This window comes from Branchiostoma lanceolatum, chromosome 2, assembly GCF_035083965.1.
Source record: "Branchiostoma lanceolatum isolate klBraLanc5 chromosome 2, klBraLanc5.hap2, whole genome shotgun sequence".
Lineage (NCBI taxonomy): Eukaryota > Metazoa > Chordata > Leptocardii > Amphioxiformes > Branchiostomatidae > Branchiostoma > Branchiostoma lanceolatum.
Window position 1 is genome coordinate 27,680,072 of NC_089723.1, and position 24,715 is coordinate 27,704,786.

Sequence of the window (24,715 nt, forward strand, 5' to 3'; positions counted from 1 at the left end):
GACATTCGGGTAGGGATAGACCATTCGATAGTAGGGTATGTTTTAATCGAGTATCGAATATTCATTTATTTTATTCCAATCTAATTAAATTTTAAGTACAAAATACCATATATCTAACACTATTTTTAATCTAAATTTCTATTTTACAGTTTTAAGCAATAATGTTGATATTACGCATATTCAGATTTTAGTGATATCACCCCTCTGTCAAAATTCTTTAATCTAGTGACAAGTGAGCTGCAACACACTCCAAGTGCATGCTGGGGAAGGAATACAATGGCGGCCTCTTCATGTGAGGAGTGAACAACAACAAACTTCTTCAAGGTTTGCACGAATCTGTGTTCTTTTACACTTAACTTTTGACGCAATAAGTTTACTTCTCGTTTTTAAGGCTTATTTTACTGTTTCCTATTAAGATCTGTGTTGGTGATTATTTTGGCATCTTTGAGTAGCGCCGTACGTTGCCGTACTTCACAAAACGCGGCATGCGAAAATAGCTTTACCGCTATGTTATTTACGTTTTAGACAATAGCAACGTTGCATTTACATCTCGAACTGTTACAGAGTCCGTGTGCGGCGCGTAAGTACCAGCAGGCGCGTGGTCTCACGGCTTCCACTTTGCGCTCTTGGGCTCTAGTTTTCGCAGAAAGGAAAGCTTTTCTATCAGTGTAATACCCGCAGGTATCAAAATTATATAACTATAACCAACATGCGAAGTTCAATTTCGTGTAGACGGCAAACCTTACCGCTGCTGTTCTTGTTTGAAGGGAAGTCGTAGTTCTGAGTGCGTAGGATATTTCCCCCCGATGCGTTTTGTTTTTGTCCACTTTTACAACCCTATCAACTTAACGACATTCAGCTGCGCGAGGAAAGACCACATGTTTCATGTGTAACGTTACGTTTGCCGTGCTTGTCTTCTGCAGCAGCTATTACTCGACACCGACCCAGTGACAAGCAGCCATGAATCCCAACCCAGCACCCGATAACTTGGACGTGGTGCCCACAGAGATTGGGGGCGTCGAACTCACGGGCTTCAGAATTCTGGACACAGAATATGTGTCGCTACCAGAGATACGGAATAAGGTACAGTTCCACGTTACTTTTGACGTGCACGCATGTGATTTTTAGTTGGGCGGTGTACAACGTGTGTGGTGCCGCTGGACAGTGCGCGCTGCGCTCATGAATTTCTCGGGGCGCCCAGATTCAATCCCCTACACAGAAATCCATGGAATCGATGATAACCGCATCTTCCTACCGCCGAGGCTCTAGGAAAATTTGTCTTGCTTTCTGGATAATTGTAGTGACATAAAAGTCGGAGAGTTAAATTTAATGGGTGATTATCCATAAGGAGGTGAAGTCACGCTGCGGAGGCATGATCACTGCCAGATGCCTGCAGATTTGTCTTCTCCGGTATGATGACATTTGTCACAAATTTTGACATCCCTGACAGATATACTAGCAGCTTCACAGTTACATTGCTTTCATTACATTCGGAAAAACAGTATAATTATGAAGTCATATCCACTGCCACTTAAATATGTTTAAGAAGTTATTACTGATTTCTCTATTCTATCTTGAAGTTTTCCGATTAAGATAGGGAATAAACCATGGTACTTGTAACCATTTTCACTAGCAAATTATTTTACTGAAACGCGCAACTTTACTAGTGCACCTGACCAGTTGGTATTTACTTAACGTCTTATTAGAAAAAGAAGTATTGCTTTCTCTATTTTCAAAGGCTGACCTTGGCTCCTTTGTGTGCACTTCTGTGTTTAGTTAGATATGGTCTGGAAGTTAAGCCGACAGCCAAGGTTACTGGACTTTGATATAGACTTTATCTGTGATAGTATGCATACTTCCACAACATGTTGTTTATTTATACATACTTGGTGAGACAAAGACATTTTGTGAGACAGAAGCCAGATATTTTTTCTGCATATGGCCACTAAAACTGTTGAACAGATGATGGAATCTTACATGGTGAATTTCCATCCTCTCAAGAGTTCAAAGATCTGAACTAAAAGTGCAACTAGACAAAGTCCAACATTTCCTATAGTATATTTTAGGGGAAAAAATTGTGGATAAAAATCGAAAAATATCTTATAACTAGCTAAGATGGGAATGTTTCTATTCACATCCAATCTTATCAGCGAGACAAAGCAAGCAAACATTCCCAGTGATTTTCCAGTGTCTGTCTTGTTCATGATAGTTTATCATTTGATGTTACATTGTTTTCCCTAGGTACAACCACATTTGCATAAATGTTTTTATTGCCATCAGATATGTATATTGTGAATGTCCTTCCAATTACTCAGGATTATTTGCAGCTGCCAGGTTCTTTTGTAAAAAGTCTGAATATCAAACTTCAAAGTATGTACTGTTCCGATGCCATTGTCTTATCTCACCTTCTTCCTTTCCTGTAAGCCTCCTGAACAAAGACTAGAATTATCTGTCTCCAGTGTGAATTGACAGATTGATTAATCAGCATTCCAGATCAGCTTGGAATCTCACAGGCACATTTAAATGCATACATTCACACATGCAAATCTCCAACCTTTTAAGATGCATCAGAATACAATAGGTACAGGATGCAAATCTTAGCTAGATTTGAAATTTAAATCCTCCCAACCAAGGATTCAAAGCTTAGGAAGGATAACAGATTTTTATCTTTGTGTGTGTAAGGATCACACAACAGATTGCTAAAGCGCATGAGGTATAACTATAGTGTTACAGAGAATTGTGTATGTATGGCTTTATGTATAATATGCCAGATTGCGTTGCAGTTTGTTTTGTGTAGCCTTGCACAGTGAGTGGCCTTGAGTGAACACTCTTGTTTCCCCAGCTTTTCTATACAAAACAACGTTCCTTGTAAAACTAACCATTTGGTAAGCAAACGTAGCGCCACTGAAGTGTTCCCATGCAAAACCCAGGGAGTGCGACAACAAAGCACAGCAAACAATGTGAAAGAATTAGATGTAAGGTTAGATGCGTCTTGAAGTATCACAATAACATCCTTGAGGAGGTGAAGAATTTTGTCCATTTGGCACCTCAGAATTGACTTGAAAGACTATTTGGTGGTGTTGAATAGAATAGAAATTTGTCATGTCTTGTCAAAAGGCTTCAGGAAGCTGTGAAAGTAAAGTGTGAACCCCACCCGCTCTTCATTGCACAAAAAGACCTCATTTGAATAGTGTTGATTTTTGCAGCCCTTGTGTTTGACATATCCAGTATAGAGTACATAAAAGAATGCGCAGGGTTATCAAGTGCCAACATTTGCATACGAAGCCTGCCATTCACCCATGAAATGTGTATTAAAGGCTGTGTTTCCCATCTCAAGCTCTGTCTAAATGGTGAAGAGTAACCAAACACCATCGAATGGTATATCTACATAAAGCCTTGTTGGACTATAAATAAATACCTCAGTGGTCAGCTTTCTGACTATCCAGGTTTAGTACCAGGCATGTAGAATGTAACATGAAGAGAGAGCTTCAACCATTCTTCTGATACTAGTGATAGCTGGCGCATATAAATGGGCCAAAATATGACATATATGTGACATGTTTTTCACTTTGTGATTCAATAGGCCCTGAATGCAAATGTGCCATGGGCTGTTACTAAATTATAAATGATATGAATAAGAGATAAACAGGTAATATAGATCCCTGTGAATGGAACTATTGCCTGTAGTATGACTATCAGCTAGCAGCTGTGTAGCCTCAGGCAAGTATATAACTATAAAACGAGATAAAGCCAGCTTTGGTTGGGGACTTTGTGATTACACACAAGACATTGCCTAGATTCTATGGACATGTATAACTTAACAGCATACCAATGTAGCAGGAAGATGCCAGGGATTCATTGGGAACATCCTTTATGGATTCTAACAGGGACAGTTCACATGTGGTGTTGCTTCTCACATTCTGACAGAAGATTTAGTATTGGATGATTGTATCAGTGTGTGGGCACATTCTGGAGAGGATATCTCCAGAGACACTCAGATTTTTAGTGTGCATAAGGGTATGAAAATTGGTTGATTTCTTTGTGAGAAGGAATAAAAAGTATATTTTCCTCCAAGAATAAGAGCCATGAATGAATGTTGGCATGTTTCAGATTCATAATTTTTCTTTCTGGTATGGAAAGCCTCAAAGGCCTATTTAACCTTACCCTTGTTACTAGTATTTGATAAGATATTGCACATGATGTATCATTCAGGATGGACTATAAAGTTGTTAGTTTTAAAAGCTGTTTTTATCCCCAAGCACATTGAAGAGAAAAGTGTCCTCCAATCACATACTACTGGATATTTATGTCTGAAAGTCAAGTGTATGTGCAACTAAAAGCTCCAGTGTCACAAACAAACATACTTTCTTCTTCTTCATACTAGTACTTCGAAATGTTAGAATATGTGATTCTGTGTGTGATGATGAATTACATATGGCTACTAAAACTGTTCAGTCTTTTTGATACATTTTCTTCAATTATTTTCAGTTGTAGGTTTTTCTTGAAATTAGAAATACTAGAATTTTAAGCCAAGTAGGAACTGCAGAATTCCAGTTCTTTGTTCTTTGTCTTTTGACAACACTGTCTGGAGGGTGTAAATAACAGTGTGAAGTGTTGTGGTGGTGTGTCTCAGGGTCAAGTTGATGATAAATCACTTGTCGGAAGGGAAGGGTTTCTGTCCTTGAGACAAGTTAATTCCTCAGCTCAGATGGGTGGACACCCGGTTCCACCACATCACCACAAGCCAAACTGACACTGATTTAAAGGGTATCATATGGATAGTTCCTAACTCATGGCTATTGGCTTTCCTGTTTTTGCATCAACACCATCTTTGGAAGCTCTGTGTTCAATATATATATTTCATTCCCTACTAGTATCTACGTCAGAAAATTTGCATTGGCAATTGTCTAGTAATGTTTAAAAAAACGAATTTAAGATATCTTTGTCAACTGTTTTTCATCTCATTATTGATATAACATTTCAAGGTTAATTGAAACTTTTTTTGTCTTTCATCATTTTCAATATCATGGTGATTTGCTTCACAACATTGCTTTTGACAACATGGCAACACTTCCTTTTTTTCAATTTTGGAAGAAAGAGAATACAGGTTAAAGAAGTCATTGGATACCCGAGAAGAGACTTGTATCTAAACAAGGAGGTTTAATCAAGCAGTATCAGTCATGGCCATGGGACACAACTTGCCCACAAGTATGTCAGATAAGGGAAGTGTGGATGCTGTCACTGTCAGGGTTCATTTCTTGTCAGGAATATGGATGTAAACACTCCCAGTTACACCCTGCATCCAGGGAATCTATATTTCTATGGTCCTGTGGTCTGAAAAACATGTACAGTATATTGTATATCCTCCCCAAGTATTCAAGTACAGTGTATATTTCTTGACAAAAATGTAGGTTAATTTGTTGCACAGGACATTATTCACTGACTCATCCTCGGTTACCGGGAATGCTTAGGTATCGACTACTTAGCTGAAAATAGATTTAGATGTTGAATAGAAATCACCCCCCAGATGCATTGTCCATTCAGGGTGAGATATTTCTTCTGGTCCGGTCATCTGACTTTGAATTGAATGTGTCGTTCTATGTGTGGTTTAGTGCCTTTTATGACCTGCCATATGTTGTCAAGATGTAGCCAAAAACAAATGTCTCACTGTCCTGGGTGTATATACTTCTGCATCTCATGTGTATACAAGTACACACAGCCAGTTTTCACGTTATTGATGGGAGCCTCCGTTTGTTTGGTAAACCACATCTAGATTTGGGTGGACCTCATTGTAGAGATGGGTACTTCCACAACTCTGCTGTAGGTCTACTGTAGCCAACTCTACTCTACTCTAAACATTGTCCTAAAAATTCCCTGTAGCCTGCCAGCATTTATATGTATAGGCTACGCACAAATAGGTGAAAGTATGTTCAGATTCAGAACAGATCATGGCCATGTTGGGATGCCTCCTTTTGGTCTGTCCCCTTTCTCTGTATATTGAGGAAGAAGGTGTGGTTGGATAAGATCATTAAAAAGCCATCGTCCAAAGAATTTGGTGATACCCATAATACCAAAGGTTAATTCTCTGGGCACAGATGGTGTGAAGTTTGGCACACTTTGCTGCTGTCATGTCTGTTGTTTGTCTCCCCCACTGTCCCAATTCTCAGCCTGACACAATATCTGTAATTGTCTTGACATGAAACAAAAAAAGGTAATTTTCACCTCTGCCATTCTTGTGTGACATGCAAATGTCAACTGGGGGAAGTAGGCTGCACCATTTTGTGACATATTTAAATGAGAAAGAAGAGCCCTGAATCCAACATCTGTGCCTGATCTATAGGGTATCATTAAACTAAATGTCCTCTGTAAATACTATCAGGAGGAGCCTGTTACTAATCACAGGCAGCTCTGTAGATTGGCCTGTTGGTCCCATAATCATCCCAAACAAGCTGATAGGTTAGAAACATAACACTTTTACTGTCTTCTTTTCAAACATGGAAGAGGAATCCATGGATGTGATTTTGAAGAATGACTGGGGGTTTTATGAAATCAATGTTGAATTTAGATTGCCAGGATTATTATTGTTATGTACATACATTTATTCATCTCTCATATATCTGCATGTAGCTCAGATTTTCTACCAGATTGACTGGAACTTGTCTTATATTTGTAACAGTTCTGTAATCTGGGGTTGGGTGTATATTATGATATATAACTTATTTATTATAGATAGTTCAGGGTCATGGACAATGATGACATCAGTGCAATACATGTAACAACGCCAGAGCCTTGTGTGCGTGACTGTCTTGTGTTTCCATCTTCTATTACACTGCATTAGGATGTCAACTGAGGACAGCGAGATGAAAAAATCTCAACAGATGTGCAACATAATTTTTGTATATGTTGCATGTTGAACAAGAGCTATCTAGCACTCAAAAATCACGACCATAAAATGTCCAGAGTATGAGATATTAAAATCAGAAGATCTACCACTCAAAAACCATGACCATAAAACATCCAGAATATGAGATATCAAAACCGGAAGTACTGCTGCAATACCGAAGAAACCTAATAGGAGGCCCATTATCGAACTTGACCTTCGTTTTCCTGACACCTAACCACCTACCAAATATGATAAAGATCCATCCAGGCATCCACAGCTTTTCGCGTTATGCTGCTCACAAACAAACACATAAGCATACCCAGCCATTCAACCAGAAATGGTAATGAAAACATAACCTTCTGGGGAAGGTGATTATGCCAGCTACTGCAGTTAGGCTTTCGTTATGCTTGTTATTCATTTGGGTTTGGAAATACCAGACTCTGGCCTGTAGCTTTGTTCACTGAAATATGTTTATATAAGTGATTTTCCTTCAGTTTTGAAAGTATACATTGTGCGGTACCCTGTCCCATCACAAGACACCTGGATTTTGTGACACATCCACAACTCTTCCAAGAATTCCCCTGATTTGCTGTTGTAAACCAATCGTGGGGGTTATGTGACTTGGCCCTCGGTTCCAGATCTGATTGTTTTTGCTAATTGCATACTATGTAAAACAGTTGTGCAAATATATAATGTTTACAGAAATGTTTATTGTCAGTAAGAAAACTTTTACATTTTTTTCACTCCAACATCTGCATAAAGAATAGCTGTTACATCAAGGAAAGAACAAGTATTAACCTCCTTAGAAATTGGGTTGAATGTGTTTACTTGGGTAGTATTAGTATGGTTCAACTGTACCTCTATTACTTCAACGTCTGAATCACATGGCTCTAAATATCTGCTATAACAACTAACAGGACGTCTGTCACAAAATAGCATACAACAATGTTACCAGTAGAAACAAAAGGTATTCCCACAAATGAAACCACCATGCTTCAGGTAAAGCATCTGCACTAGGTGCTGCAATTCAATAACAGACCCTGTTTGTGCAGGTAACCCAATGAAAGTGCCTTGGCTCTTATAAAAACATGGATAACTCTATTTTCATGAGGTAGAAAATGGTAAGTTCTTTCGCCATTACTCAAATAAAGCAAGTTGGTGTTTGTACTGTGAATTGCTAAAATGGAAATGATAAAAACATCTTGTCTGAAACTGGCTGCAGAACATTATGTTTTCATTTTACCTTAAAGAGAACAGTTCTACATTATGTTAGGTTGACCTTGCCCAACAGAAAATAACATTTATTTAGATTTTTATTTTTGTAGATTTTTGCTTTATTGTTACCAATGTTATAAATACAGCATGCTCATTGACGTATCCTGATATAATCAATACAAAATTGGGCGCATAAATGGAGCTGAGGGTTGTAACTGGGACAATGCAAAAATCTCATCTGATAAAATACATGTATTTTCCAACATGGCATCTATAGATGTCACTTACCTGGGATGCATCTATATAGATTAGTGTGCTGTGAGCAATATTAATGTGCCATTTTAGTCCTATTGAATGCTTCTGAGTAATTGTGCCTCTTAAGGCAGGCACCAAATTAGTAATGAATTATGAATTGTAGTTATCTGCAGTATGTGTCCTTGAATGCTTCTATCATTGGAAATCTTCCTCTCCTGTGTCAATAAGTGTTCAGTATAATTTGCAGTGAGATTAGTCGGGTGGATGTGAGCAGAATTGCTCCTTCAACAACAAATCAGACAGTAAGTGAATTTCACTCAGAGCCAGAGGACAGAGTGTGTTTATGTCAGAACCAGAAGAGAACATCATTTTCTACCCAGTATTCTATTTTGTAGATTGTTACAGTCTTTTGTATTTGTTCATCTGTGGATATGTATATATGCATCAGCAACATCCCTTGCCCTTTTGACCTGATCTTTCACCCTATTTATTACTGCTTGAAGAGTCAGTCAGAAACCCTGAAGGGATAAGAATGGTAGGATGATTCAGGAGCAGCTAAGCTGCATGCATACCACTTGGTCCATATCAACCCACAAATGTCAAGAGGGTTTTGTTTAGCTAAACTAAGAAGCTTCCTGTATGCCAGAGACAAATCCTGTTGTGCCATGACACAAAAAGATAACTGTCCATCAGTCCGTTTATTAAAACGTCCGAAATGCACCTGCAAACATTTTTCAGGAATCTTTTAAAACGTATTCTACTAAGGTACGAATGGCTGTACATACGTTACTGTAGTATAACCTTGCCATCCTTTTGAAAGCTACATTATGGTAATGTTATGACCATCTCCTTTCTCAGCCCACTGTAAAATCCTTTTATTTTATCTCTGCTGTAGAAGAATTGGGTTACTGAGGTGAGCCCACAGCAGGGGAGAGGTTAATGTTCACATTAAAAGTATGCTATTTCATTATACTAAGCTCTCATGTCTGCTTATAGCTCTCAGGGCTTTTGTCAGAAGAAGTTTCTTTCTACATTTATGGAGCTTTTGTATCATGTATATTGTCAAGTATTGATTGTTTTTATGCAAGGTAGCACAGGGGATGACGAATATCCAGCCTACATCATTTTTCAAAGCAGTATAGTTTTTTTAAAATGCAGTCAGTAATGAAAATGTAATAAAGGCTGTTGTTCATTTAAATAGTCTCTCTCTATTTGTCCCATATAATGGTTGGTGCTTGTGTTGTCCAGGTTACCAGTGGTAGTGTTTTTATATGTCCTGTGATGTCCGCCCAAATGGATACATTTGTACCAGTAGATAACAACACACCATTCATGCCACTGACGTGTATGTAGCTGTGCAAGTAGAATTTAATACCCGCATCAGATACGCTTAGATAGATCTGTAACCTCAGGTATAGAATGGACAGTGTTGTGAAGGGAAGATGATACTGAAGTCTGGTAGTCTGTCCTAACATTTCTCTTTCTCACTTCCTACATAAATACAGATAAAGCATTGTATTACATTTGGAGTCTTCTGCTGCATGTAGTGTTGTGCACATCTCTATTTGAAATGACAACTTCCAGTGTGCTACAATACGGTTAGTTGTCCCAGGCATTAGCTATGGTACTAAAAACTAAACTTTCATGTGTAACAGGGTCGCTGAATGATGAAACTTTCCCATGGTTAGAATGGGTGTGTCACGGGGTTTTGTCCCATGAAGTTTCCTTTGACCCTGTGAGGTCAACCATTCCACCCAGCGCATACTTCAACTGCTCTTTAGCTATATATACACTAATACTAGTGTGGGGTGATATTTCATCTGCGGTTACATGATGTAAGATATGGGTGAGAATGTAACTTTTCTGTAGGTAATCGTGTGGAGACAGCTCGATACTTGCACTGAAAAATGATGTGGAGGTAATGTGTATTTTCCAAGGGAGGTCAGATGCCTTTGAACCGAGCAACTCTAGCATGAAATGACCTCTGCCACCACATTGCCCTTAGTGACCAACAGTAGTGAGCCACAACAATGGAGGCCCAGAGTAGGCCCCAACCTGACATTGTGTGCCTGTTGGGCCGATGCCCTGGTGCCTGACCAAGTCTTGGTCATTTGCCAGGGTCTTGACCTCTTGGTAAAGGTCAGCAGGAACCTCTACAACACCTACTGTGGCCAGGAAAACGTTGTGTGTGTCATGGAGGGAGAGACTTTGTTTAGCTGTGTGAACCAGTGTAAGATATCACTATGAAGTGTTTGCACAGTTCTCACTGTAAGGTGTGTCCTACTGTGGTAAACATGTGCTGACCATGGGAACTTCCCAGATGGCATAGTATGAAGGGTATTGTTTGCCTTGTCAGAGATTACATGTATCCTATTATAATGCCAGGCTGAAATCTTCCCTTGTCCCATTGTGCAGCTAATGTTGAAATGTTGGACCACACTAGAGTAGAATGATGCATGGTAGGCTGGGAGATTTCAAACTGAAATGAGGCTGCAGGACAAAGGATTAGAGGACAGAACAAAATGTTTCACGACACTTGATTTTACACACTCACTCATAATATTGATCCACCTAAAAAGTGAGGTACACTAGGAATGGCAAAGTAGTTACCCATACTGTAAAATTACATTTCTTTTCAGTCTTAGAACTAATAGAAGTGCAGTTTTGATATCTACTTGGTACAGACTTTTCTTATTTGTTCTCTAAAGTGTTTTCTGTATGTATGTCCTAAACATTATACCAGCACCATGAAGCAATCAGTATTTTAATGGATCAAACCAATTGGAATTACCAACCAAAACATGCATTCCTAGGTGGTGGAGTAGCCTAGCTAGTGAACATTGTTACTCTGTGTTTTCCTACATGTACATCCCTTCTTTTCGCATTGTGCCAATCTGATTTTTCCAGTGCAGTTGTATGGTATGGAGATTTTTCCATGCAGTTATTGAAACAGTGCAAAGTCGATGTTGGTGGCATAGAGCTAAAATGCAAGAAATTGGAAGTACATGTAACTGGCACTATATGCCTTGTCCTGAAAATACAGGAATCCTTTTGTTCACCAGTTTTGAGGCAAATACATACACATTTTTGCAACGACAGTATTCATGTAGGATTTTTCCTTGAAAGCTCACTGAAAGGCATGTATCGTTTGTTCGCCTAGGTGTTATACAAGTCTCCAGCTCAGATCTACAACAAGCAGAAGCAGCTGAACCTGCAGAGTGCATTCCCCGTCTCTCCACGCCAGTTCATGATCCTGAAGGAGCGCGGTGCCGTGGACCACAATGCCAAATCTTGCTCCATGATCTCCAAAGAAGATGCTGAGAAACTCTGTCAGTCCTTCCGCAACTACAGGTCAGTCCTGGGATGTGCCATTGTTAAACAGGGGTTGATACTGGTCCAGAATATTCAGGTTGAACCAGGTCCAGAGGGTCAGGTTCGGGTCTGGGGTAGATAATCATACCAGTCAAGTATTCAGGTTACTGGGTGAACTCCTGCCCTTATTTGGATATCTAGGGCATTGGTCCCAAGGGAAAATGATGAAACTTGCAAAAATAGATGAGTAGGGAACAGACTTTGATACACCTGCTTTGCTTTTGTCTCTTTGTTGGATGACTCAATTAGTAGTGTTTTTGTTCAGTACCTGTCCCTGTACTGTTACCCACCACTATTGTCCAAACATAAGCCAGTGAAAGCCACCTTCCAGCTCTTTATTTCATAGCTTGTATAAAAGGTTTTATCAAAAAGACATGAATTTCTAGGACAGGCCTATATACATGTTGAATTATGTCTTATGCAATTTCAATGTTTAAAACCTTTTCTGTGTTGTTATATCTACAGGAGCAGGAGCAGGATTGGCTCATTGGGTTCACCTATTGATTTCAGGTAAGACAGATACCATCTCTTTCTAGAGCACAGTCAATATCAGTTACAGCCCTGACTGTATCTTGGTACTTGATGCGAATACAATTCAAGTAATGGGTTTGAAATGAACAAAGCCACATTGGTGGATTAGTCTTGACTGTAATGAATCACCAGTTGGTTAATTAACAACAACTATTTCAAGACATGCAAATGAGCATCAAATACTTTTCCTCATTGAGGCTGTTTTAAAACAATCTTATGGAAGCTGCATGTTTTTTTGACATTTCTAAGAACATGCTTTGTAAAATAATACATTTACTTGTCATGGTAAAATGACAGATATTGATGGAGAGTGATCATTGTGTCCTCCTCTCAGGGCTATCATGAAGGCGTCTTCACTGCAAGGCTTCCCCCTGGCCGAGTTGGCAGCTGCCCAGGCTGCACATGCCCAGGCAGCAGCTGCAGCTGCACAAGCACACGCATCCTCACACGCCCCAATCACAACCCACGGCAACACAGTAACCACCCAGGCCAACGGTAACCCCCCCACCACCCAGTACCTGGGGGGGTCGACCCGCGGAGAGCTGGCCGATGTCATCTCGGTGCTGGATGACGAGCTGGACCAGATGGGTTCCCCGGGCATGAAGGGCCAGGAGTCGCCCTCCACCCCCGCCACCACGGCCTCCAGCAGCCCTGGACACATGGCGCTACCTCAGCTCTCCCAGCAGGACCTCGCCGAGCGCCTGCAGAGCACCATGGGAGAGCAGCTCTGCATCAAGCACGTCAGCGAGTATGGTGTGCAGCAGGGCAGCCTCATCCCCAAGTACCAGACCCGCAGCGACTCCAAATGCATCATGTGCAAGACTTGCGGCATCTTCTTCTCCCCGTCCGCCTTCCTCAAGCATCTGCACGACGAGTACGGCAAGCGCATTGAAAGCACTGCACAGGTCAGTCCTGTTATAACCCACACACTGGGATGTGGTAATGCATCATCTGTTAGAGAATATGTATTGAGTCATGGTACAGATTGTCATTCTCGTGTGGAGAGGCGAAAAGGAACTATATTAGATCCTGTCAATTCATTCTGAGTCCTCAGTGCTTGAATTTCGTAGTATGTCCAGGTGGCCATGTAGCCTAGACCTAGAGTAAAGCCCAGACTTGTCTCTAAACTAACTTTCCCGAATCTTGTTACAGGTGTTGCAGTTAGACCTGGAGAGCCCATCAGAGGAGCAGTACAAGATGTGGATGGACTTCCAGCTGAAGCTGAAGGGGAGTCTGTACCGGAAGCGAGCCCTGGCCATGCAGGAGCTCGGCATCATGTCCCCCGAGCTGAAGCGCTTCTGTGGCAACAACGAAAGCCCCATGTCTCTCACCACCGCCAATGTTGGTAGAAGAAACAACATCTCCTGCGAAACCCCACCTTCCTCCATGCTTGCCAACCACAATCAGGGAGCGATGATGACCAACGGCCTGCCCCAGCTGCCCCAGCCGCTCAACCTGGTGCGCAAACTCTCCCCACCGGTCAACACCCACGCTGGAACCAACGGCAACTCTCATGGGGAGCACCACGACTCACACCCCACAGCTGAGGGACCCACCTTCAAGAGAGAAGGTTCATAGGCCTATTTTTCTTACGTCTTACTTAAATCATCAAGTAAACACAGAGATGTGTTTGGTCATTGAATTCTATAAATGTGAAATTGAATAAATTGTAGCATTGACCAACTGCACATTGATGTTTTTATAGACATAGGTTTGCCCTTTTGTCTCTTATTGTTCTCTAAGATATAGTCTTGTGTCTGAAGATGTTGTCTTTAGTGTCGTGACTGCAGATGTTACATGCTATGTTTTTTAACTGTTTCAGATCCAGTCTGTATCCTGGAAACAGCTCAGGAACTTCTCGCTCTGGCTGCGCACAAACTCAGACGTGTTCGTGAGCAAGAGGAAGGCGCAGGTAGGAATGCTGGACTTGCTCTTGTACAATAAAGATTTCCTGGACATATTTTACTGTATTATGAAGAGCACCGTTTTTACATATTTATCTAGTGTCTGATACATCACTGTGATATGTAGTGAGCAACATATATCAGATGCTGAGTAATGGTACAGAAACAGATGATTGTACCAGAGAGGTTAGGGTTAAATGTTACTGTTGTGTTCCCAGACCATGTTGGAGAGTGGAAGACCAGGTACCTGCAGGAGAAGACTTCCAGGGAGCAGGCTGAAGAACGGATCAAGCAGCTGGAAGGTACACCTTATCTTCAATTCTGTTGCATACATTCCTGATATACACATATGATTGTGTCTACAACTCTCTGTGTCAGCAGTTTGCATTGCTTATGAAGTTGTATACCTCTCTTACAATAGCGAATGTGTACAAATTTGTATGATCTGTGGAAAGACATGAATTAATGTTCCCAAGTGTGTGTTTATAAAACAGTAATCTGATCCATTCTGACTGTGATGTTTGTTGTTTACAATGGTAGTCTAACCTTTAGATAGTCCAATAAGAAGATTTCATCTCTTGCAGAGCTGTTGGAGAGAGAGCAGAAGATGCGATCCCACCTGGAGGCTGCCATGGCAGAGTCTGAGGACGAGGACCAACTGCACATTGATGAGGAGCCCCTTTCTCCCACCGACTCCCAGTGATCCCCCCACCTGGTGCAATGGTTTCTTCCAGAGCCCTCCGAGTCCCCTTGTGTTCTCTGCCTCGGCCATACGTCTGAATTCAACATCTTAGTTGCCTCTCTCAGCAAAGCAGGATTTTAACTTTATACCCTTCTAGTGGTCATGGTGGTTCACAGTGGCGTAGGGACCACTCTCTTCTCTGCGACTTCTACCTCAGAGACATCCTCGTGCTCAGTAATTGAGTTACAATCTAACATTCAGAAATGTGTGGTAACGGTACTAGGTAGGTGGGATCATTGTGCTCCACCGGCTGCTTTATTTACGGGTTGTGATTTGAATGGCCGTATTTTGCTTTATATCTGATCTTGTGTGGATACCTTGTGGCATAACTACCTCTACCTCAAACACCACAAACTATGTACAAGTCAAACCTTACCATCATTAGGTGGGTCTGCATTAGGCAGATCAATATTCATCCTTTCTATTTTGATGTTCTTTCAAACTGTGGCAATCCTCAGATTAGCTATGTACCTTTGACCGGCAGTTTGTTACCTTTGACCGGCAGTTTGTTTCCAATGAAAAGATTTATTGTGATCCAAAGAGATTTTTTACTTTCTATATTATTCAGTATGCAACATAAAGTCAATCTGTCTACCTCACACTAACGCTGACCACCGAACTATGCTGCATGTCTCGGGGGCTCGGACTCCCCCAGACAAGTATCAACATTTGGTTTGCATTTGTATCAAAGATCACCTCTTTGGATTGTTGTCGTACATATTACCTCAGTTCAGCACAATCTCAATATGCCATCTGGATTCAAGTGTTACTGCTGCTTGGTTGTCACATAGGGGACAGAACTGTTCATTACCTGTAAACCTCAGTCCCTGTACTTGTACTTGCATTGTACTAGCTGTTACATGTACCTCAGAATAGTTACATTGTACTACTGTCTACTTACTTCTTAAAACACCATGTCTTAGGAGTCCTGATATGTAAGACTGTGTGTGTGACATATAGTGGGTAGTTTAAGGCACTTTTAGTGTAAGATAGCTAACAATGTAGTTTGTACAGTTAGAAAGAATGTTAAGCGTGTAAAATGCCAAAGATGTTTTTTTGTTCCCGTTTTTGTCCAAGAGACCACTTTTGTCCTAGTGTGGTTTCCAATTTCTCAGGAGACCGTTAGGGTCTTACAATTATTTTAGGTAAGTTTTAAATGTTGTCGTGATGTGGAAGTGTGTGACATTAACTCATTAACTGTGTAAAGTCGGCATGATGTGATAGATGTTTCATACACTTAGATAAGGAAACTACCATTTACCTCCACTGCCAAGTCCAACGTTTCTTACTGTAAACTCTCCCAGAAGGGCTTTTAATACTGTAAGTATCCTAATATTAATACACGAGTACACAACCTAGAGACAAGTAGGGATTGGATGACAGGACCCAGAGGAAGAACATTTTTGGGGTCTTTGGGTATCCATATGGCTATGTTGAACAATGCGTCTTACCTCTTCAGACTATGATAGAATAATGGTAACGTTACATGCCAGAGCTTTTATTTGAATGTGAGTGTATTCCTGTTTTGCTTATGAGTCACAGTAGAGATGTGATCACTGCACAGTAGGCATAACCCTTGACTTGTGCTTTAATTTATGGAGATATTTTTTGTTGTAATTTAATTTAGTTGATAGTGTAGATGAGTAGATGTAGGCATGTTCAGTGTGAACACATAGCAACAGAAGTGAAATATCCTGTAAAAGAGCCAAAACGATCGTACCAGGTTGACTGTTGCAGCCCATTTTAACGCTACTGCATGCCACCACTCCACAACTGATTTTGGGATGGTAGTACAACTAATGCACATAATATTAGGCATGATGTCTTTCCTTGTACAGCTATTAATCTAGAAATAAGGGAGAAGGCCTGTTCACTCCTTGACAACAAAATGATTGTGTCGTATTTCAAAGACGATTCAGAATAGGCATGTGAAATTTTCCCGTTAAAGGCAGGTTGCAACGCTGTTACATGTCAAACAACTCAGGGCAATGTGCTTCCATCACACTGCTGAGTGCTGTGGGCATACCTGCACTACCTCTCCCTCCGACATACCTTAACAGGACTTGTACTCACACAGGGTGCACAGAAACGCTGTGTAACCTACAACTCATCAGGACTAGAAGCAATATATTCCAGAAGAAACAGATTCACTGTCAGTTGTCATGTCTTGAAAGCATGTAGAGAAATAATCTAAGACAGCAACTAGTAACTCAAAGGTGGTCCAGTGGTGACCAAGTGGGCAATTGCACAGTCACACCTCTTACACCTGGTCCCATCTCCCACTCTGATCTCAGGTATTATTATGACAATTTTAAATGCAAACAGTGAACATTCAGTAGCAAGCATGATATTCCACCAGTAACTTATCCCATATGGAATGATGAAGATGACTGAATAAACTGGGATATTTTTACTATGATGTCATGTGATCCATTATTCTTAGAGGAGTGGTAGGTTGGATGTTGAGAAGTATGAAAGATGGAAATATGAGTTGCGTACTTGTGAAGTTTGTTGATAAGGTTTTAAGTATGGCAGGTGTTTTTATAGTTTGATCAACAGCAGAAAGTTGGCATTTCCCCCTGCCTCAATTTTCTAGTAGACTAAGATGTGTGCTTGCCTCAATTTACTCGACTGCGAACATTTCATTTAAAAATGGAAACCCAAACCTACACCACTTACTCCCTGCCTCAAGTGATCTACCACTCAAAAATTACGACCACTACGTACCCAGAACATGAGTTATCAAAACCAGAAGCTCTGTTGCAGTACCGTAGAAAGCTGCTTGCTAGAGGCCCATTTTCCCTACCCAAAGATCCATGCACAACGTCTTGAGTTATGCTGTCCACAAACACATAGAAAATACAAACGGCACTGAAAACAATCTTTTTGAAAGGTAACAAGTCAGCTTTCTTCATGGAGTAATAAATTCTGCTACTGCTTGCCACATTGTGCCAAGAATGTGGTCCCCAACCTGACTGTTTGTATCACCCTTGTCTGTGTTCATGACTAGTTCCCTGATCCAAATGGCCTCCATAATAGTCTGGAGTCCAGCCTTGTTAGCTTTGGCCCACTCCCCAAGATCTGTATCCGCTAGCCCAAGCTAGCGATCTTGGGAAGCGGGCCAAAGCTAACAAGGCTGGACTCCAGGCTACTCCATTATCCTCAGTGTGTGTCAGTTGTCCTCTCTGTCTATGACATTGGCCCCCTTATTCATGTAATAAAAACATTGGCATGTGAGAAAATTTTTGGTTTTGCCAAAATAAGTTTTTTTAAACAGATTTCTCTTGTAGTAGGCATAAAACGACGATGTCAACAGTTTGGAATGTCATAGGGACTCCCGAGGTAGATGAACCATAATGTAATATAATGTAGGGTTGAGGGTATTTGGGCCATATTTGAGGGACTCTGTGCTTGAATACCTGGTGACAAGGCCCAAAGCAACGTTTTTCCCGATGTCTGCCCGATGCTTACTCCTATGATGGACACGCATTATGGCTATTCTGTCATTTTCACAAACAAATTTTGCTTGACTAGGCCTATCATTGGAAAGAGATTAGATCAAGTCTTGCATGAGTTTACGAGATAACAAAAGAAAACAGAAACAAACGTATGCCCTTGATACATTCTTGAACTACCCTAGCAGAAACAATAGTCTGTACAATGTTGGTTATTTCTGTCACATTTATTTCCCATGAATAAAATCCCATACAAGCACCTTTTTGCAAGGAAACAATATCATCTCAATGATATTTAAAAAGCATTTGATAATTCTCTAAAGTTACATCTTGTTAAACTCATTGTAGTTGACAAAATTTTAATACATGTTCAATTACACTGTTGATTATCTGCAATATTTGTAAGAACTATTAACAAGCGGGGACATCTTTATAAAAATCACTGTTGATCTAGAATCAGATGATGAAATAACAGCAGATGATTTTCATGTTACAGTTGAAGCCGCTCAGTCTATTCTTCCTCCTCTTCACCTCTCTTGACAATGCGGGTGAATGCCTGGTAATCAAACTCCCCTTTCTCATTCAAGCAGCTCTCAACACCCTCAAACATCTGGCCCATCTGTGGAATGACACACAGATTTCAAGCCCTTCAATTCATTGCAAGCAACAAAATAAGGTCTAAAAAATCAGGTTCCAATATGTCAATTACGAAGCAAATTGTTCTATTGCTGTATCTTGTTGCTACCCTAGCTCAATGCACCTTGATTTGTATTTACAGAAACACTCCTGATAACTTTGGGATTATATGTATTCTTCTTCTTCTTTGTTACCCCCAGATGACCCCATGAGGGGCAAAGTAGGGGGGGAGGAGGTTTGTTTGTTTGTTTATTTTTATTTTACCAGGGGAGTCATATCGCCAGCTGGCGTTTTTCAATGAGCCCTGGGGGGGAAATCCCCAAACAAAGTTGTTTACATAAAATAACAAGTAACAATACATAATGTGAAGTAAAATTGATATGAAACCAAAGTAACTTAGATAACATATCAAACAAAACATAATATTACCAAATATATAAATTAACATCATATACTAAGTGACAAAATATAATGGAATAAAATGAAATGAAATCAGGTTGAATTTGCATATCAATGTTGACATAATGTGAAATCATATTAATAAATGGTACCAGGCTAAGGCAGGCAGGCCTCCAGCCTGGCACTGTAAGACTCAACGGTGGGAGCCGTCACAACCGTGCCAGGCAGGGCATTCCACTGGGGAATGGTATGGGGAAAAAATGAATATTCAGGCTACCCTGGAACCATCTGTAGTTTAAAATTGCTCTGTTATCTCGAAAACAAGAATCCTGGACCTAATATTACCCCAAGGTGACATTATCACTATCATAAAAGATATACATAAACAGTCATAAATATGCCACATTGCAACAGTCTGTTATTACATCACTTATATACATACCTCTTCATCATTGAATCTCTCACCACCACCTTTCAAGATGTGCTGTACTCTGAAAAAATGCAATGTTGGGGAGTGTGAGTATTGAATTCTATGTATAAAAGAAATAAGAATCAGATGCTTATTCCTCAGATGGGTCATTTGAAAGCTAAAGCTAGATGGTCTAAATGTTGCTACTAATTCAAAAGTGATATATGTACATGTATTAGATAGATAAGTAAGTGGTGCATGGATGGATGAGAGACGATGATTGATTGGATGATGGATGGAAGGATAGACAACTCACTGGTCCTTATGGAGAATTCCGGTTCCTTGAGGGTCAAACTGCTTCCAGGCTCCCATGATGACATCTTCAGGGTCAGTTCCTGCAGGAGCAGAATTCAATGTTATTACTGACTACTGAAAGAAGGTCTGCATGGGGGTCTCGACAACGTTTATCGCTGAATTCAGAAGAACCCCCTACGTATTGCACTAAAATCAAGGAAAGCGATTAGGCGAAATGTGGTTGCCTCGCTACGAATAACGTGACTAAGACAGCTTTCCCTACGAATTATGGGAAGTAAAATTAGGCTGCCTACGCCTTTAATACGGAGCATGCAGGCCCTCCTGAAAGGCCAAGGCTATTGGTATTCCTGTTAATAAGATGTTTTCTTGCACAGGAATTGTTAGGGTCCAAATGAGAAGTCAATAAATGCAATCAATCAGAGCAACAACTTAACATTACAGCTTTTGATAATCTTGTGGATAACACCTTTATGTAACCCTGACGATGACCCTGTAAGATGGTGCAAAAATAAGACTTATTGACATTCCTGAGAATAATAAAATTCTACTATTTTTTAGCAAGCAAAGGATTCTGGTAGAGACTAGTTATAGTACCTCCCATCTTGGCCCCAAAAAGCGTCAGGAACATGGTAAAGTTAATAGCGCCCCCTGCCTCCTGAATCATCTTCTGCACCTCAGCCTTCTCTGGTTTCTTTCCTGAAGGGTAAGAGGAATGTTTCGGTTACCGTGGTTACCGCGCTTTGCAACGCTGCGACACAGATCAACATTGTCTGGATACTCTAAACATTTTGCATTTGTGATATTTTCTTCTCTTTAATTTGAAACGGTCCGTATCAAAAGACATCAAGTTGTATACGTTCGACGTGCCAAACAATAGGGCGCTGGTTGATTTACTGCTTTAAATGATCTTCAGTGCTAAGCTAGTTCCTTTGTTCGACTAATGGGCGGATTAAAATCACAGGGTTGTAGATGGCGATCCCCCACAGACCTCAGGTCGCATCGGCGTCCGAAAAAGGGAAGATCATTAGTCCCCCTGTCAATTGACCCTAAAAGATACGCCAAAAATAATCACTCAAGCAACTGGATAAGATTTTGAAACAGTCAGACGTTTCAGACAGTATCCACTGTCTTTCGTCAGTGACTAACGATAGGACTGAGAACACCAGGTTTTATACCCCTGCTGGTGTTCTCCAGATCCCTCACTGAGCTTAGGCAAAACTTACCGTATTGATCCTTGATACGTTGATGAAGGTTAGACATCCAGGTAGACCCTAAAAGAGTTTCTATAACACTTTTCCATTCGACCGGGAGTTATTATTGTAGAGACTACCAGTCACGACCAAGGGCATCGGGGAGTAGGGAGACCTCTGGAAACCGTTGTAAAGCATTACTCTCCAAGCAGACGTTAGGCTCGGGTTAGGTCGGGCTAAAACCTGACAAAAGACACGACAACGCCTAAAAAGACGTCCAACCCTGCTTGGAGAGTACTGTAATTCTTTTGGTACTTTTAATTTTAGCTAACGTTACTATAACGGCCACTAGTCAACCGTTAAAATGTCATCGTCGCAAATGTTTGATTACTAACATTTGAGACAGTGACGTTTGTTCCCACCGTTTAGAATTAGATGCCGTGAACTTGTTAGTGGTAGTAAAGCATGTGAATATAATCTTGATATGATACTGTAAATGCAGAAAAGTTCGCGGGGATCTAATTTCGCGGTAGGGGAGAAAATGGAGTGTTCGCGGCGGTCAGTTCGCGGTAAAGAGTTCACCGCGAAAACCGCGAACATTTCTGCATTTACAGCAATCTAAATCACCTAGGGAGGCCCACGTGTCGCTGATGTCCTGCACGTCCAGGAAGCCGTCCCTGTTCTGATCAATCATGGTGAAGGCCTGTGTAGGGTGACAACAGTGGAGTACACATGACTGTCAGACTTGCACATGGGGAACAAACTATTTCCTCATCATGACAACTGAAACACTCCGAGGGAATTCATATTTCCGGAAGATTCATTGCGTTAGTTTGACATTGAGTAACGTTGACAGTCGGCGTTACTATTACTAAATGTCTGCGAGTTTGCCGTTCAAAACGAATTGGTCAGACACAACATACGTGGCAAGACCGACAGAAGCACACCCCACACTTGGCTACTAGAAAGTACCAAGTACATGTAACGTTATGTGCATGCAATATTCATGTGGGTTTTATGGTGAACGTTTAAACATTGGATGGACTGACTTTTTTGTCATCGGCATTCTGCTGTTTCGAAAGAGTGGTGGATTACAACATGTTGATTTGGCCAAGTAGGTAAAGTATCACGAAATGGTCGGACCTAAACACACATCCCTTGATCCCTACTAGGATTCCACCAGATGCGCGCCATGGCGTCTTTGGACATGCATCTATTCGAGTTTTTACCTTCGTTTCGTCTTGACTGTGTCGTGGTGTCACGGTAACATGACATCACCTCAATAGTTCTACCCTAGTCCAACCCAGCCATTGAACCATTTCTTGATAATTGTATTCAATTACAGAACAGCATACCTCCTTCAGTTCCTGAACCTGCGACTGTTCGAACTGGGCGAAGACGTTTGACGAGGCACGCTGGGGCCGCTTGCTCCCTTCCTTCTTCTTACCCTTCCTGCTCGCCTGGGAAAGGGGGGAAAGGCAACAACCATGTCTAGATCAAAGTTCTCATGGCCTGATGTACTGTTGTCATCTCCAAGCACAGACATGTTTTTGCGGCTTTTTGTACGTCTTTCAAGTGGTTCATTTTTCTCTTCACCTCCCAGATTGAACCACTAATATTCAAAACGCTGAAACAAACTAGCATTAGGCCGCACCCTCTATCTTCTTGGAAGATTACAATTACTGAAAGGAATAGTCATATTACGTCGTGAATATAATTGATTAAAAACCAAGGAGTTAAAAACTAAACTCGTTTTGCCTATCATGTTTTTGTCGGCAGTGTTGCTGCCATTGTTCTCTGTATGAAGCTCTAAAAGGAGAAGTTCATACAAATCTTTCACTAGAATTCGAAATCGTTGCGTGTCTTTGACGTCAGACGAAACCTTAAGCCCTATATCGAAGACAGGAAACGACAGCTGCTCTACCTTACATGGCATGAGTGGAGTCGGGGGGTGCTGACCACATTTTTTACCTAAAACAAAAAGTTCTCATGGTCTGATACCCGAAATGCCTGGAATTCAATCTTGCATGCTAACTCGTGGGTGCTTTTATTGTCAGAGAAGTTGTTCGAAAATGAAGATGTACCAGGGAAAGCCGTAAGAAATCTCGGCTACTACTAGCCCCCCGACCGATCGCGAAACCTCTGCTTGAAGATTAGGAAAGGCGTTCATATTCAATTATCTAACAGAACCGGCAGGAAGTAAGAAAAGTCGAAATAAAACAATGCAATGGTGAATCGCTGGTGAAAAAAATCAATGGTGAAAAAAGGAAGCACAGAAACAGAACTAAAGTTATATTCCTGTATGGTGTTGCACTTTGAGTCCGATCTACTCTGCGATGGAAAATGAAGTTCCCTGGCGTTGGGGTCTGTAACCCCCAAAGGTCCGGCTAACTTTGGTCTTTCCGTGCAATCATGAACAGGTTTTGCTGATTTCAAAGAAACAATCGAAAAAAAATGCAAACAAATATTAATAGCTTTACCAGCATAAAAATTTGCCCGGTTATTTGATAGAATGTTTTGTATGAGACTGTACTGACAATATCGACGTATACGCGTTTGCAAGGAGTTGAAGTTAGTTAAACTTTTTTCTTGGTTTATAGCTACCACATTTGTATTCACGTCGAAAGCATTCTGTCTCCGTCAAAAAGAACCACGGGTGTATAAGCTTAGAGAGGACATAGCTACCCATTCATTCGCCGGAGCACAAGTCTCCTTTACTTACCATTGTTTCAGTAGTGCGTCAGAGATGTGGTACAAACGGCCCCTGGTCGTGGTGGTGCACTCAGTACGAACTGAAGAATAGGGCTGCCGTTTTTGTTCTTTGTGAACTGGGGAATTCTCCGTATCACCAAACTAGTTCATGTTAATAATAGCAAGGCATGTCCATGTAGAAGATGGCCCTTTTCTCTTTAAAAGTCCATTCGTAAATAGTTTCTACTGTTTTGGCGAGGAAAACCAGCCAGACTAGGAAATGGAATCTTCCTCTTGTCCTTATTTACACGCCAGGTCCAATATGGCCATCTAATATTCCTCTTAGATCTGCATAATCAAAGTTTGTCTTGATATTGATGATAGGGTTTCATGGCTTATAATGAAACAAGGACAATGGAAATTATGGAAGTGTGTTATCCTCAGGAGCAGGAAAAACCCATTCCTTCTGAGAATTGTTCTCAATTTTTCTCTCTATAAATAAGGCCACGTTTCTCGTACCAACGAGAGCAGGCCGCTGCACGTTGAGAAGCACGCCTACCGGGCTGGCTCGTTAATGTTCACCCGAAAATTCCTATTGGAAACTACCAAACTCACCCTAACAACCTAGTAGCGCTTCAACACAACTTGAGTTGACAGCAAAATTTGTTAACTGTGTGTGCTCCAGGGCCACTTGTGGAAAATGATATGTTAAGTAAGG

General features: G+C 40.9%; 2 protein-coding genes across 5 annotated transcripts; one reads left to right on the forward strand and one right to left on the reverse strand.

Annotated features, from left to right (window-relative positions):
* The first annotated feature begins 197 nt into the window (after positions 1–197).
* Positions 198–17,315, forward strand: LOC136428345 (uncharacterized). Of its 4 annotated transcripts, none has more exons than XM_066417785.1 (9): positions 198–324; positions 924–1,083; positions 11,514–11,704; positions 12,191–12,235; positions 12,591–13,161; positions 13,409–13,826; positions 14,079–14,168; positions 14,379–14,462; positions 14,745–17,315. In XM_066417785.1, exons 2-9 carry the CDS (start codon positions 961–963, stop codon positions 14,861–14,863), a joined length of 1,641 nt encoding a protein of 546 aa, XP_066273882.1. In that variant the 5' UTR covers positions 198–324; positions 924–960; the 3' UTR covers positions 14,864–17,315. The 4 variants fall into 4 exon arrangements, with proteins under 4 accessions (XP_066273882.1, XP_066273883.1, XP_066273885.1 ...); XM_066417786.1 differs by having other exon boundaries at positions 200–324; positions 927–1,083; XM_066417788.1 differs by lacking the exon at positions 198–324 and adding an exon at positions 559–580.
* Positions 17,316–18,565: 1,250 nt separating this feature from the next.
* LOC136428347 (myosin regulatory light polypeptide 9-like) lies at positions 18,566–24,142 on the reverse strand. Its single transcript, XM_066417790.1, has 7 exons — positions 24,029–24,142; positions 22,662–22,766; positions 21,934–22,009; positions 20,711–20,812; positions 20,118–20,196; positions 19,835–19,883; positions 18,566–18,976 (listed from the first exon to the last, which is right to left on the reverse strand). The coding sequence occupies exons 1-7, from the start codon at positions 24,029–24,031 to the stop codon at positions 18,869–18,871; spliced, it is 522 nt and encodes a 173-aa protein (XP_066273887.1). The 5' UTR covers positions 24,032–24,142; the 3' UTR covers positions 18,566–18,868.
* Positions 24,143–24,715: the final 573 nt, after the last annotated feature.